Source organism: Polypterus senegalus, chromosome 17 (genome assembly GCF_016835505.1).
Source record: "Polypterus senegalus isolate Bchr_013 chromosome 17, ASM1683550v1, whole genome shotgun sequence".
In the NCBI taxonomy this organism is placed as follows: domain Eukaryota; kingdom Metazoa; phylum Chordata; class Cladistia; order Polypteriformes; family Polypteridae; genus Polypterus; species Polypterus senegalus.
The window spans coordinates 19,631,086-19,644,384 of record NC_053170.1 but is presented as its reverse complement, the minus strand read 5'-3'; the positions used below and the strand labels follow the sequence as shown (position 1 = coordinate 19,644,384).

General features: G+C 36.8%; 1 protein-coding gene across 5 annotated transcripts in view; it reads left to right on the top strand.

The window, feature by feature from the left end:
- Positions 1 to 12,714, top strand: part of LOC120517379 (protein argonaute-3) — a 37,827-nt gene extending 25,113 nt beyond the window's left edge. For 4 of the 5 annotated variants that reach the window (XM_039739660.1, XM_039739662.1, XM_039739657.1 and 1 more), the window contains exons 9-19: positions 50 to 169; positions 310 to 453; positions 2,280 to 2,413; positions 3,257 to 3,441; positions 3,546 to 3,705; positions 3,954 to 4,044; positions 4,143 to 4,337; positions 6,323 to 6,457; positions 9,488 to 9,589; positions 10,779 to 10,978; positions 12,119 to 12,714. In XM_039739660.1, coding sequence (XP_039595594.1) covers positions 50 to 169; positions 310 to 453; positions 2,280 to 2,413; positions 3,257 to 3,441; positions 3,546 to 3,705; positions 3,954 to 4,044; positions 4,143 to 4,337; positions 6,323 to 6,457; positions 9,488 to 9,589; positions 10,779 to 10,978; positions 12,119 to 12,227 — 1,575 coding nt within the window. In that variant the 3' untranslated portion in view covers positions 12,228 to 12,714. The remainder of the gene's footprint in view (positions 1 to 49; positions 170 to 309; positions 454 to 2,279; positions 2,414 to 3,256; positions 3,442 to 3,545; positions 3,706 to 3,953; positions 4,045 to 4,142; positions 4,338 to 6,322; positions 6,458 to 9,487; positions 9,590 to 10,778; positions 10,979 to 12,118) is intronic. The other variant, XM_039739658.1, reaches the window with a different exon arrangement.
- The last annotated feature ends 585 nt before the right edge of the window (positions 12,715 to 13,299 follow it).

The following is a 13,299-nucleotide window of genomic DNA, read 5'->3' as shown; positions in this document are numbered from 1 at the left end:
AGTCCTAAAGAAGAAATACAGTATATCTAATAGATTTTTTATCCTGCAGGTGTGTAATATTGTAGCTGGACAGAGGTGTATCAAGAAACTTACAGATAATCAGACCTCTACCATGATAAAGGCAACTGCTCGATCAGCTCCTGACCGGCAGGAAGAAATCAGTAGACTGGTGAGATAGGAGAATGATATTTAGAGAGTGGTTTCATTAGCATGTATTCTGCCTTGTGCGTCTGGATGGGTAGAACTGCTAATTTATTTTCCTCCTTGAGGTTTTTTTTTTCTTTTTTAAATTATTCTCCTTTTCTTCAGGTCAGGAGTGCCAATTACGATGATGATCCTTTTGTTCAGGAATTCCAGTTTAAAGTTCGGGATGAAATGGCCCACGTTACCGGGCGCGTGTTACCTGCGCCCATGCTACAGTACGGGGGCAGGGTGAGCACAGAATACTTTATGGTACCCTTCTTTTAAATCATGATGATTCTGAGTGTGATTTTTTTTTTTGGCATGTGTGTGTGCGTGTGAAAAACACTTAAGCTACTAAATGTCACAAGTGTGTATAGCTGTAGATCATTTAGTTTTTCCACTTAGGGCTGAAGTTGGGGACTCTAGTTCTCAGTACTTTTCTAGCAGCCTTATATGCTAAGAGCTAGCTTGGTATGTACATACAGTGGCACTTCCTTTTAACATGGAATAGAATAGAATAATCATTTGGTACTTGCATGCTTATAGTCACTTGTTCCACATGTTTTGCTCTTGGCTACAAGTTCTTATTACTATTTCATTGCCTTTACCTGCTTCACTCATGGATAAACCAACTTTCTCACTTTGTCAATTTTTTGTAATAGAAATATCTGTTCCCTCTACACTGCACATTGTGCAGTCCAAAATTTTTAAGCAGCACTTTTACATTTTTTAACACTTTTTTATGCTTTCTTTTCTAACCTGTTGAATGCACTGTTTTCACATGATCCCATAGACTTGCTCAGTAACTTTTTTCACATAACCCTATTTTATTTCTCTTGTCTTATGTTGCCATCTTCTTCACAGTTGAAGGCAAAATGAAAAACAAAAGATGTGTAATATTTGACAAGACAATAGGTCTAGAAAAGAAAAAAATGGTTACACTTAACCATATGACAAAAGTCTGTATATCTTAAAGTGTGAAGCAGGTTAGGAAAAACTAAAGTGAAGTGTTTGCAATCTTTATAGCACTGTGACAAGCTGCAAGGTGTTCTTGGCCTCTCGTACAACTAGATCTAGGGGTCTTTTAGCCTATATAACATGTTGGTAAGGTTCCCTTCCCATGTATTTTTATGTTAAGTATATTTAGGACAGCCACACACAATCCCTTTCAGGAAATATTGAGTTAAATGTAGATTACTTCACAAGTTCAAGAAGAGCACTGGAGTGACAGGGAAGTTGGGGAGAGGGCAAGCATTTTATATATGACAGCTGCCTTGCTTATAAAGTATGCTTTCCAAAATGAGATTATCCACAAGGCTGGAAGACTACAAGTAAATATTGAGTGATTTAAAGAGGAGTGCTGGAGCAATAGACAGGGAGAGTATACACACAGTCTAACAGATGTACTACTCTGTGTGAAGAAACATTACTCCCCGATTCTTAGGAATGTTAATAAGTTGTTAATTTCATAATTTAGAGAAGTTCTAGAGTAATATAGAATGAAGTTGTATTATCAAGTGCTTTCATTTAGAGTGGTGTTTTAAAACTAAATGTGCCACAATTCTGAAGGACTGCTTTTCAGAGTTAAGTGCGCAGTGAGTGAGAAAGGAAAAAGCCAGTGCGTTAAGAGCGAGAACTGCATTATGTAAAATGACACTCCATGAACACTACACCACAGATCTGAAACTGTGTCTAAATCCAAAGACAAGACTTTCTGTCTTTGTTCTTGCTGGCATAAATAATCTTACTTCATGGGCATACAAAGTGAATCCATGGTAGCTAATGTAGGAAGTTGAAAAGAGAGGTTATTGTGCAGTGGGAGGGACATGACTAAACAGGAAAACACATTTTTTGTGCACCTTTTATTAAATCTGTGGATTTATGTATAAGGCAGTTTACTTGCTTTACAAAATTGCTACAAAAGTTACCATACAGGAGATTGATCAGTGTTTAAATGCCTGAACTTTAATATCTGTTTTGGAAAACAGGATAGTGAACATTTGTGTCTAGTATGCTGCATGCAAACAAACTTGTTTGTTTTGATGTGCTTCAGTTTGACCTTACAGCAGTGCACCAACCTTAATTTCAACTTTCAGAATCGAACAGTGGCCACACCCAGTCATGGTGTGTGGGACATGCGAGGGAAGCAATTCCACACAGGAGTCGAGATTAAAATGTGGGCTATCGCCTGTTTTGCCACACAGAGACAGTGCCGGGAGGAGATTCTGAAGTAAGTCTGAACCATCTTGTTCTTTTACCTAGCACTTTAGGCCTAGAATGCAAGTTTGAATTTTCCTGTAAATAACTTGTGATTTTTGTTTGTTTCTTTGCCAAATGTTATTTTTTGTTGTGGTAAGTTAAATACTGCTACTGTGCAATTTATAATGTTTTACAGTTTCATTTCCTTGCAATACAGGTTTTGCATGGTCCTTTAGTATAGTATTTGCCACCTCTTACTTTTAGCTGAGAATTCTTCAACAGTCCTTTTTAATAATTACAAATCATACCCATTAATGTTTTTCAGTAATGAGGATGGTGAAACTTTAGTTTTTTTGTATAATGTTTGATACTGTTCTAAACAGTTTAGCTTTAGGAAAGAAGGGACAAAAATGGTCAATTAACACTGAAATAATAACTCACAGAAATATTACATTTGCACATGTATATGACATGCTTCCTGCAACCCTGAATTGCATTAAGCACGTTTGATGATGGATGGGGTAGAGTTTTGGAACTGGCAGGTGCAACATAAATCTGTGTTGCAGACTTCACCTAGATAGTGCAACGTAGCCAGACCCTTGTCAACTAAGCTGGAATGCCCTGAGTGATATTTATTGAGAAATTGTCCAGTAAAATGACCAATGTAAATGAGATACATGAAAAGTACCATCTGAAATTCACAATGACACCTCTCTCATCTGCTATGAGATTATTTTCCTTAATCAATCTGTGTGATAAGCACTACAAGAAAGACAGCTAGGATGAGAACACCATATGCCAATTTTATCTGTTAGTGATGAGATATACACGCCAGTAAATATGGTTCCTTCTCTTTCCACCTTTATCTTTTCAGAGGCTTCACAGACCAGCTGCGTAAGATCTCAAAGGATGCAGGCATGCCTATCCAGGGACAGCCTTGCTTCTGCAAATATGCACAAGGTGCTGACAGTGTGGAGCCCATGTTCCGCCATCTGAAAAACACCTACTCAGGGCTGCAGCTCATCATTGTCATCCTGCCCGGCAAGACACCCGTGTATGGTATGTGTTGGCCAGCTAAAACTCTCCTTCTTCTCTGTTCTTCATCTTACTCCTATACCAACTGCTACCATCTTTTTTTTTTATTTATTTATTTCACTAACCAGCGGAGGTTAAGCGGGTGGGGGACACATTACTAGGAATGGCCACTCAGTGTGTTCAGGTGAAGAATGTTGTGAAGACCTCCCCACAGACACTGTCTAACCTCTGCCTGAAAATCAATGTCAAACTGGGTGGGATTAATAACATCCTGGTACCACACCAACGGTGAGAGTGCTTAATAGTATTTTTTTTTGTCTCTTGTTACTTATACTGCACAAATTAGGTATTTTATGAACCCTGAATAATTTGATGAATCTAAAGTTTTAAATTAAGTTCACTTTTACATTGTTGGCAAGGTTAAATGGTCTATTGAAAACCAACAATTTAAAAGTTTGCACATGGTTTAATGGTTGTGGTGAGCAAATTTGCTGACCTTTCTTAATGTTTAATCTTTCCTGGTCACCCTTCCACAGCCCCTCTGTGTTTCAGCAACCAGTTATCTTCTTAGGGGCAGATGTAACTCATCCACCTGCAGGAGACGGAAAGAAGCCATCAATTGCTGCAGTAAGCATGCCACTGTTAGATACTTTTTTTCCCCATAAGCATTGCAGACAATCTCTTGGAATCAGTAAGATGACTTAGTTCTGCTTATTGTCTTAAAGGTAGTTGGGAGTATGGATGCTCATCCTAGTCGCTACTGTGCCACGGTACGAGTACAGCGCCCTCGGCAGGAGATCATTCAGGATCTGGCCTCTATGGTGCGTGAGCTGCTGATCCAGTTCTACAAGTCTACACGCTACAAGCCAACCAGAATAATATTCTACCGGGATGGAGTATCTGAGGGACAGTTTAGACAGGTAAGTGCTGGATTTTTAATGTAGGTTTTTGAATGCTGGCAGAAAGCCTACAGAAGCATATCTACTGCCAGTCTGCATGTCTTTGGAATGTTTGAGGAACACTGGGGTACCCCAAGCAAAAGCTATGCAGAGCTTTGATTACTGTGCATACTCCACATAGGCTGGCTGGTATTCATATTCAGTTTTCCGGTACTTCGAAGTATCAGCGCTAACTACTGCACCACTCCGGTAGCTTCAGTGACCTTAAATAGTATCATAGATAAATGAAAAGACTGAATAAATGTGCAGCATAGGTGTTAGCTTAGGTTAATAAAGGAAGAGTTCCTGTTTTACAAATATCATTATGAAGTTTTAGGTGGACGCAAAGTCAAAAATCAAATAACACAGCATAAGATTTTTTTTTTTTTTAACTTTTAATTATCAGACTACATGATGTATGAGTCATAGTGTGTTATGCTCATATTTTACAGAATTGGCCTAAACTACAAAAATAATGTGTTATGATGCAAGGATTTTTTTCCAAATTTGGTGATGTCAAATGGGGAACTGTGTTATGGCTAGTGCACAACTTAATTTTTATAAATGACTTGCTTACTAGTTAGGAAAATTTGTAGATCACACTAAATTACTTTTATCAGTTGATATCCCTATAGTAAGCAAAATACTGAAATAGAAGAAATCTAGATGAATTTCAAATTGATCTGCTGTATCTTTCTGTCGTTAACATTCGACAATTGTTAATATCTTTACATCCGTGCAATACAATTCATGGTCACAACGGCACAAATATTATCCTACCAGCTTCAAACGCAAGGCAGGAATCAAGCCATTCTAGGGCCCACTCGTGCACTTATTCAAATTTGGGTGTGGCATAGTATTCACACCCAGGACCACTTGCTCAGTTAGGCCTCAGCATTAATTACAATGTAATCATGCCATACTTAAAATATTACCTACTTTACTGAATTTAAAAAGTACTTCTTATGAAAAGACCTGGAGATCCATGTAAACTAGTAAATTAACAATTTTTATATGTGACTAAAATGCTATTAATGCATTAATGTTATGTACGGTACAAGTCATGAGAGGTTATACCAGATAAATCAGGTTACATTCAGAATACATCATGCAGTTTTGGTCTCTGGATTACAATGAGGACTTTAGACACTATATTAAATTCAAAGAACAGCTGCAAGACTTTTTATGAAGAGTAAAGGGGGTTGTTTCCTTCCAGTTTAAGCAAGCCACGATTTATGGGACTAGGTTGCAACTGCTAAAAGTATGAAGGAAATATGTTTGGTGACCACAATCCTGGTATGAACTAAGTGGTGTCAGAAAATAAATCAGTGGATGGGTATGTTAAGTAGATCTCAGCAGTTACAGTATTTTTATTGCATACCATTAAAGGTAACTATTCTTATTTGTAGAAATCTTGTGTATTTGTATTGTTGATATCACTGTTAGCCAAATGTTGTGTCTTGGCTTATTTTCTTGTATTAGTCTAATAGTCTAACAGTGCCTTTATGTTTTTGTACTCTCCTGCTGCAAAGAAATTTCCCTCTGGGATTATAAAATCAACCTAATGTAACCTAACCTACTGTTTAATAATTGGTTCCAACAAAAACATGTGGGTAAACTTCAAGAAAATTTTAGAAGGTATTTCTTTGCAGAGCACTTGCTGATGATATACATAACAAAAAATGTTTGGATTGTTGTTTACTTAAACAGAGAGCTTTGAAGACTTATATCTTGGCATTATTCTAGAAATGGGCTATCTTGGGCTGGATGTCCTTTAGTTGTTTCATATTTTCTTGTACTTTTAAGAAAACTAAGATTTTTGAAAGCAACATTAAAGAAACTAATAAAATAGATGATGATGAATTATATTATGAATCTATTTCAAGATAATTCTGATTTATTGAAGTTTAATGTATAGAGCGCAGTATTTCTCCCCCCCCCCTAATGCTAACCTACTGTCCTTACAGGTTTTATATTATGAGCTGCTTGCCATCAGGGAGGCTTGCATCAGCCTGGAGAAGGAGTACCAACCAGGTATCACCTACATAGTTGTACAGAAAAGGCACCACACACGGTTATTCTGTGCCGACAGGAATGAGAGAGTGAGTCTGAGCTGCACTTTATTTTCTATTTTTTATTAAATTTATTAAAAGCAAGTAACATTCCATACAAACAAGTCAAGAGTTGACAAATTCAGTTCAAGAGAAAAAGGAAGGCCAACAGTCAGAGTAAAACGTTAAGAGTAGAAGAGAGGGAAAAGAATCCTTTTTCCCCCGATATAAATGCTTATTCTAAAATGTTATTGATGAGATCCTTCCAGGTTTTAAAAACGTTTTGAACAGATCCTCTAAGTGAGAATTCGATTGTTTTTTCCAATTTCAAATAGTATATAGCATCAGTTATCCACTGACTTTAAAGATGTGGACCAGGATTTTTCCAGTTGAGCAAGATAAGTCTATGTGCTAATAGTGAAGTAAAGGCAATTACAGTTTTTGTCCTTCTCCACTTTAAGGCAACCTGGGAGCCCAACAAACACAGCTGTTAATGGATTAGGAGTGATTGTGACACCAAGGCTGTCTGATAGGCATTTAAAGATTTTGGTCCAGAATGATGTAAATTTTTGTGCACACCCAAAATATATGGCTCAATGAGGCTGGAGCTCGATTGCAATGTTTGCAGGTTGGATCTTGCCCTAGAAACCTTTTGGACAATTTTAAATAACACCGATGTGCTCAATAAAATCTTTTAAGCTGAATAATTGTATGCTTTGCATATATAAAGCTAGAGTGAATTATGTACATTCTACCTTCTACTCCTTTTCTGAAACGTTGAGTAAGAGATCCTTTTCCCTCTGTACTCTGTGATCTTTGAAAGGAAGAGACTTTAAAATATTTTATATATTATAGAAATGCTGTTTGAGTCCTCAAGACTGATCAATATTTCTTCTGGAACAGAAGTAGGTGGGAGGTGAGGAAAACTGGGCAGGTTTTGTTACGTGAAGTTTCTAATTTGGAAATAGTGGAAAAACATCTATGTACAAGTCTCTAAGTGATTTAATCTTGTACGTTTTTCAAACATTTAGACAGTTTTTGAAGTTTGAGAGGGTGAAAAAAGGAGGTGGTTATTGTGTAGAGGTACCTCAGATAAAAGCTTCTCTATCTTGAAGTACTTCTACATTGGTTCCATATTCTGAGTGAAGGAAGGAGAGTTGGGTTGTTAGTATATTGATGATAACTTGTATTTACTGTGACACAACGCAAGGAATATAAAGAAGTACTGCAGGATTTTATTTCAATTGCGGACCAAGCTTGTGTGTTTTCATCTATTTGTGTCAATGTCCAGGTTTTTGAAGTTTGTACATTTGCAGCCTAGTAATAAAATTGAAAGTTAGGTAGAACCATGCCACCTTCTACTTTGGGTCATTGTGGGGTCACCCTTTGGATGCGTGACAGTTGTAAGGATTAAAAGGATAGATTAGAAATAGCTTGCTCTCTTTCTCTCTCCTTCCAGATTTTTCCACACCACCCTATTTTTTGTTTTCTAGGGGTTTGAGTAAGATCACTGATCCTTTTACATATTATTAATGATTATTAAAAGAAACTGAAGTACCAAGTGGAGGAAGAGAATTTAGGAATATCCAGTAAACCATATTTTGGCTATTAAACAGTTATACTTTTATTATCATTTATTTCACTTCAGGCTTACACCATAACATGCAAGGGTATTTAGTCTCAGACCAAACAGGGGCATCAGTAGCAGCTGTTTGAGCTCAGTTTTCATAGTTGACATTTACAATGTATCAGGTATACTTCCTTGTTCCTTCCTATGTCTATCATTTTATTGTAGCACTACTTTTTCAAGTTTTTCACAGTATTGTAAAATTTTTACCTGTCTTCTATAATCCTGTACGCAGCTGATGGTGCTTTATACAATGACGGTCGACTGACAGTTTTTCATAGCAGCCAGTCTCATTAATTAAAAAACATCAGGAAGTGAAACATCAAAGATAAATAATTTAATCCTATTTTAATATTGTTTTTATAGTGCATCAGTTATAGTCACATAATTATTCAAAGGTGTGATCTGAACAGGCACGTGGGTGGTTTAATGTTCAATGCCCTACTCACACTGGTTATCTGCTATTTATGATGGATTTTCACTACTAGCCATGAAATGAACTTGGACCAGCTGCTTGAAAAGTAGCTATTTTAGCCACTACAATTACAGTATTAATCTTTTAACATTTTTCTTGATTATTCCTGTTTAAGCTATAATATAAAAAACACTGCATTCACTGTTTTTAATGCATCCAACTGAAATAATTTTTCCTCGTGCTGGAATAGTTTAATTCCTTATCACAATCAAAAAAAAAATAAAGTATGATATTACAATTTGGCACAACAAAAGAAAGTTCACTTAAGACAGAAGATCATTCACACTTGCTCTAAAACCCTCACAATATGCTTTGGTTTAGTGGGTATCAAAAGTCTACACACTTTTACTGTTTGCTCAGTCCCTTTAACTAACACGAGATAGAAGCATGTTTTGTTTCCAGCAGAAAGACTGTTTGCATAGATCTGTCTTTCAGTGTATATATTTCAGCTTATTCTGAAACAAAAGATAAAATATCAGTAAGGTTGTATAGACCTTTGATACCCATTGTATGAAAGTTTAAACCTGTAAAAGAAACTTTAATATTTATTGTATAAAATAAATAAATAAAACTCAGTGTAACATCTTGCTATATAAACATTTTTTCCAATGATTAATTCATGTGATTGATATTGAAATATTTAAGGAATACTAATTTGACATTGCATAACTGTCACTGTAATCTGTACATGTGACAATACTGCAATTACTACTGTACATATCTTTTTTTAAAATAAAAATCATTTTAGGTAAATGCCTTAATAGTATATAGTGCCAAATGAGATTTAGAAATCTAAAGGAAATGTTAGGGTTGACCTGATTAGTCCCTTCTGTACCTTAATGTCACAAACAATCCAGTTTTGGAAAGGCTTTCTCTTGTAGTTGAATTCAGTATACATAAACTTGCCACTTTTTTAATTCCTTGTTTGTGTCATATAAATATCTTTTTAAGCCACAATATTTTTTATGTGTATATACAGGTTGGAAGAAGTGGAAACATCCCTGCTGGAACAACAGTGGACACAGACATTACTCACCCATACGAGTTTGACTTTTACCTCTGCAGCCACGCTGGCATACAGGTAATATTAGTCGTTTCTACTGATATGATTTATGTTTTTCCATGGAGTTACACTTGAATCACTAGGTGGCACCAGTATCTCTTAAATCACTTTAAGTCTACCTACTCTCTAAAAACAGATGTAAGAAAGTTGGATATTAAATTGATTGAAGTTCAACAAATGCTGGAAATTAAATTAAAAGAAGTTGACCTGGTGTATCCATTGTGCCCCCCCCCCACCCTAAAAACTCTAATTTTTCTGCATGCAAACTAATAAAGTAAAAAAAATCAATTCGACTCAAAGCACTGCATTATAGTTACCAATAAAAATTTTTAAAAAATCCCCTTTAGTGTGTGCTTGTACAAAGAGTTCCATAAATGTACTTTGCCAAATACTGCACATAGAAACAGAGTTTCACATAATGTGAATGCCTTGGATACCTGAGCTATAAAAGGAATTTCCTTCTCAAAGTTTGAGCTTGGAGATCCTTTTTTCTTCTCCTTGCCTGTTATCTGTCCTTTCACCCTTGCTCTATGTTGATAATTTAATTACTGCAATATTATTCTGTGAACCATTGACTTTTGACGTGCTATAAAAATTGTCAGCATTTCAACTTGAAATACATAATTTAATAAGTAAATAAGGAATCTGTTTACTATAATATTAGGGGAAAAAGTACAGCCCTTAGTATGGCCTCATACTAAACTTACAGTATGGGTTGGACAGTAACGCAAAAGGTTGCTAATTTAGTCCTATATATTTAAAGAACTGTACAATACCACTGTATTTGGTAAGACTGAAATGGTGTACAATAGAGAATTGTGCTATACTGTATAGTATAAAGTATTTTGGCATGACACTTAAAAAAAATCTTGGACTTTATGTATCAGTATTTTTCCATCAACTTTTTAATGGGATATCCAAAAAACAAGGTCCTGATGCATATGTGCTTAGGGGACTGTAAGACTAATGTAAAATGTGCCCTAGCAGGTGTGGTTTTTATTTTGTAACTTCAAGACGCATAGCGAGTAGCTTTAAGCAGCTTGTGCTTCAAACAAAGCAAATGGTTCTAAAGTTCTAATGTTTAACTGTGAGATGAAATCTGCTGTAAAAGATACTGTTTAGTAATGCTTATTTATGTAGTTAGCTGCAAGTTGTCATTTTATGTTGGTGTTTTGAAATATTCTGCTTTATCTTTACCTGTTGACAGGGCACCAGCCGCCCATCGCACTATCATGTTCTCTGGGACGACAATTGCTTCACTGCTGATGAATTTCAGCTCCTGACCTACCAGCTGTGTCACACGTATGTGCGCTGCACTCGCTCTGTGTCCATCCCAGCACCTGCCTATTACGCACATCTGGTAGCTTTTCGGGCACGCTATCACTTAGTAGACAAGGAACATGACAGGTCAGTTTCCTTGGGAATTCCCTCATAATATCCTGTACTTTGCAATGCTGCTGCACCATGAATATTTGTCTTTTTTGCCAAGTTATAAGGAAACATTAGGTATGTGTTTTTTTCTGTGGATTTTCCTGCTGAGTGTCTGGATTTCCAGCACTACAAGATACTGCTGAGATACAGGTCAAGGTTTTCTGTGCTGCCATAAGACCTGTCTAATATGTAATATGATTACATTTTACCATTTCCTTACCCACTATTTCATGGATAAATCAAGGTCTGCTGGACAGAAGTAATATATGGTGTGATCAAGAAAAATTCCATTGGTTTTCTAGACTGTGCTAAACCAATTAGCATTTACTATAAACTGGAATAAAATGCTTATAACACTTAGCTGATTTGAACAACAGAATAGAGTATAAATTGAAATAAAGTAATTAACATTACTGGCTTGACTGGGTTGCTTTCTTGTAATTCCTTTGTCCAAAGGAAAATAGAGACTGAACAAGGCAAAAAGTAGACACTACTTTTTTAACTGCCTATTCTGCCATAGCATACCCTAGAGTGGTAATGTACATATCTAATAGAGTTCCAAACAAAACCAAACTGTTGTTTGGATTGGTTGAAAACTAGTGGTGTTTTCCACTGGCACAGTTATACTCCATGAACTTCCATCATGTTCTCATTAATGGCTTTGGCAAGATAATCTGTTTCTCATGATTAGGAGAATAGAGCCTCTTGGCTTTGTATTTTTGTGTGACTTTATTTCCTGTCTATCTTTTCTTTCCTGATTTTGTACTCTGTTCAGGTCAATGCAGCTTATTAATTACTACAAGATTTATTAATTTTGAAATGTATTTAATGAATGAACAGTTATGGATTATTGTTGTGTTGAGGCCATTAGAATCAAATTAGTTTTCACTCGTTGGTTAACTGATGTGCTTGGCATGTGTTGGAGTCTCAGGCCTTATCTTTCTAATAAGCAATATCTTAATCAGAAATTAAGCTGAATGTGATATTTTGTCTATACTTTAGCAATCACCTATTTAACATGAAAGGCTAAATGTCAATCTGCTGTTTCATTAACTTATGACAGTGAATTCTAACATAAGGTGTTTTTTTGATTTTTATTTTTAATTGCTTTTGCAGTGCGGAGGGCAGCCATGTGTCTGGACAGAGTAATGGTCGGGACCCCCAGGCGTTGGCCAAAGCCGTGCAGATTCACCACGACACCTTACGCACCATGTACTTTGCCTGAAAGAGAGAGAACCAAGAATGAGGGAAAAGTTAAGATGGAGCCTGAATCCTCACAGGATCAAAGAACCAAGCCACAAGCAGCCTATATTTACAAGAGGGTCAGTTTGATAAGGTGCACCTTCCAGTGCTACTGTTTCTGTCACTGTGCAGACTTGTGGAGGACTCTAAAACTGGCCAGACAGGGTGGGGTGGGATATTGGGAAGGGTTGGGAGTGCACTTGCTGTGTCCAGACAGAACCCAGCACAATTATGCAATATGATACAAGCCAGCTGCTGACAGGACTCTTTCTCATCCTATAGTTGTCAGATTGAGCTGGTGACTTTACAATTTTCTGAGGGTGGTTGGGTATATGGGGTATTGTGCTTTTTTTTCCTGATAGTCCCTTTTCTTTATTCTGCCTTTACCTCAAGTTGTTGGCAGTGCAACTTTCTCTGCAAAAAAAAAAAAAAAAGTGAACGCCGATAGAATAAGAGAGACTACAAAAAGAGAAAAAGAAAAGCTGTGGGTCAGTCTGACCCCTGCACACAGAGAAACCTCCTTTATGTCACAGAAGTCAAGGCTGTGGCTGCTGTGCTTTAAGTTCAAATCAAGAATGGGTTGTTTAAACATTGGTCTAGTTTAACTGCACTCGTGGTCCCTGGCCCTGTGGCTGCCGAAGCAAGGGGACAATGTGAATAATATTAATAATAATAATAATAATAATAATAATAATGGTAATAGTAATAATAATTGTCGCCAAACCCAAAGTATATTTGCACTCCTTACCGCTGGAGTGGTGTTTAGCCGATCGCTGCCTTGGTGTTTGTACCTCCAGACTTGCTGTGCTCAGCCCCAGCCTAAAAAAAAAAAAAGCCAATGTTGACTTCTCCTTTGCATTTGAGAGCGCCATTATGAGCACAACTCGAAAGTGAGCTGATATACAATGTATTTTACAATTGCTTAGTTTTGAGCAAAGTGCCACCATCATATAGCTGTGTGCAAAGTGCTCTTGTCAATAACCACTGACGCCTTCGTGCCAAGTGTGCGCCGAACTGACTGCCTTTTGTGAAGATGGTGGCACTGCTGCCCAGAG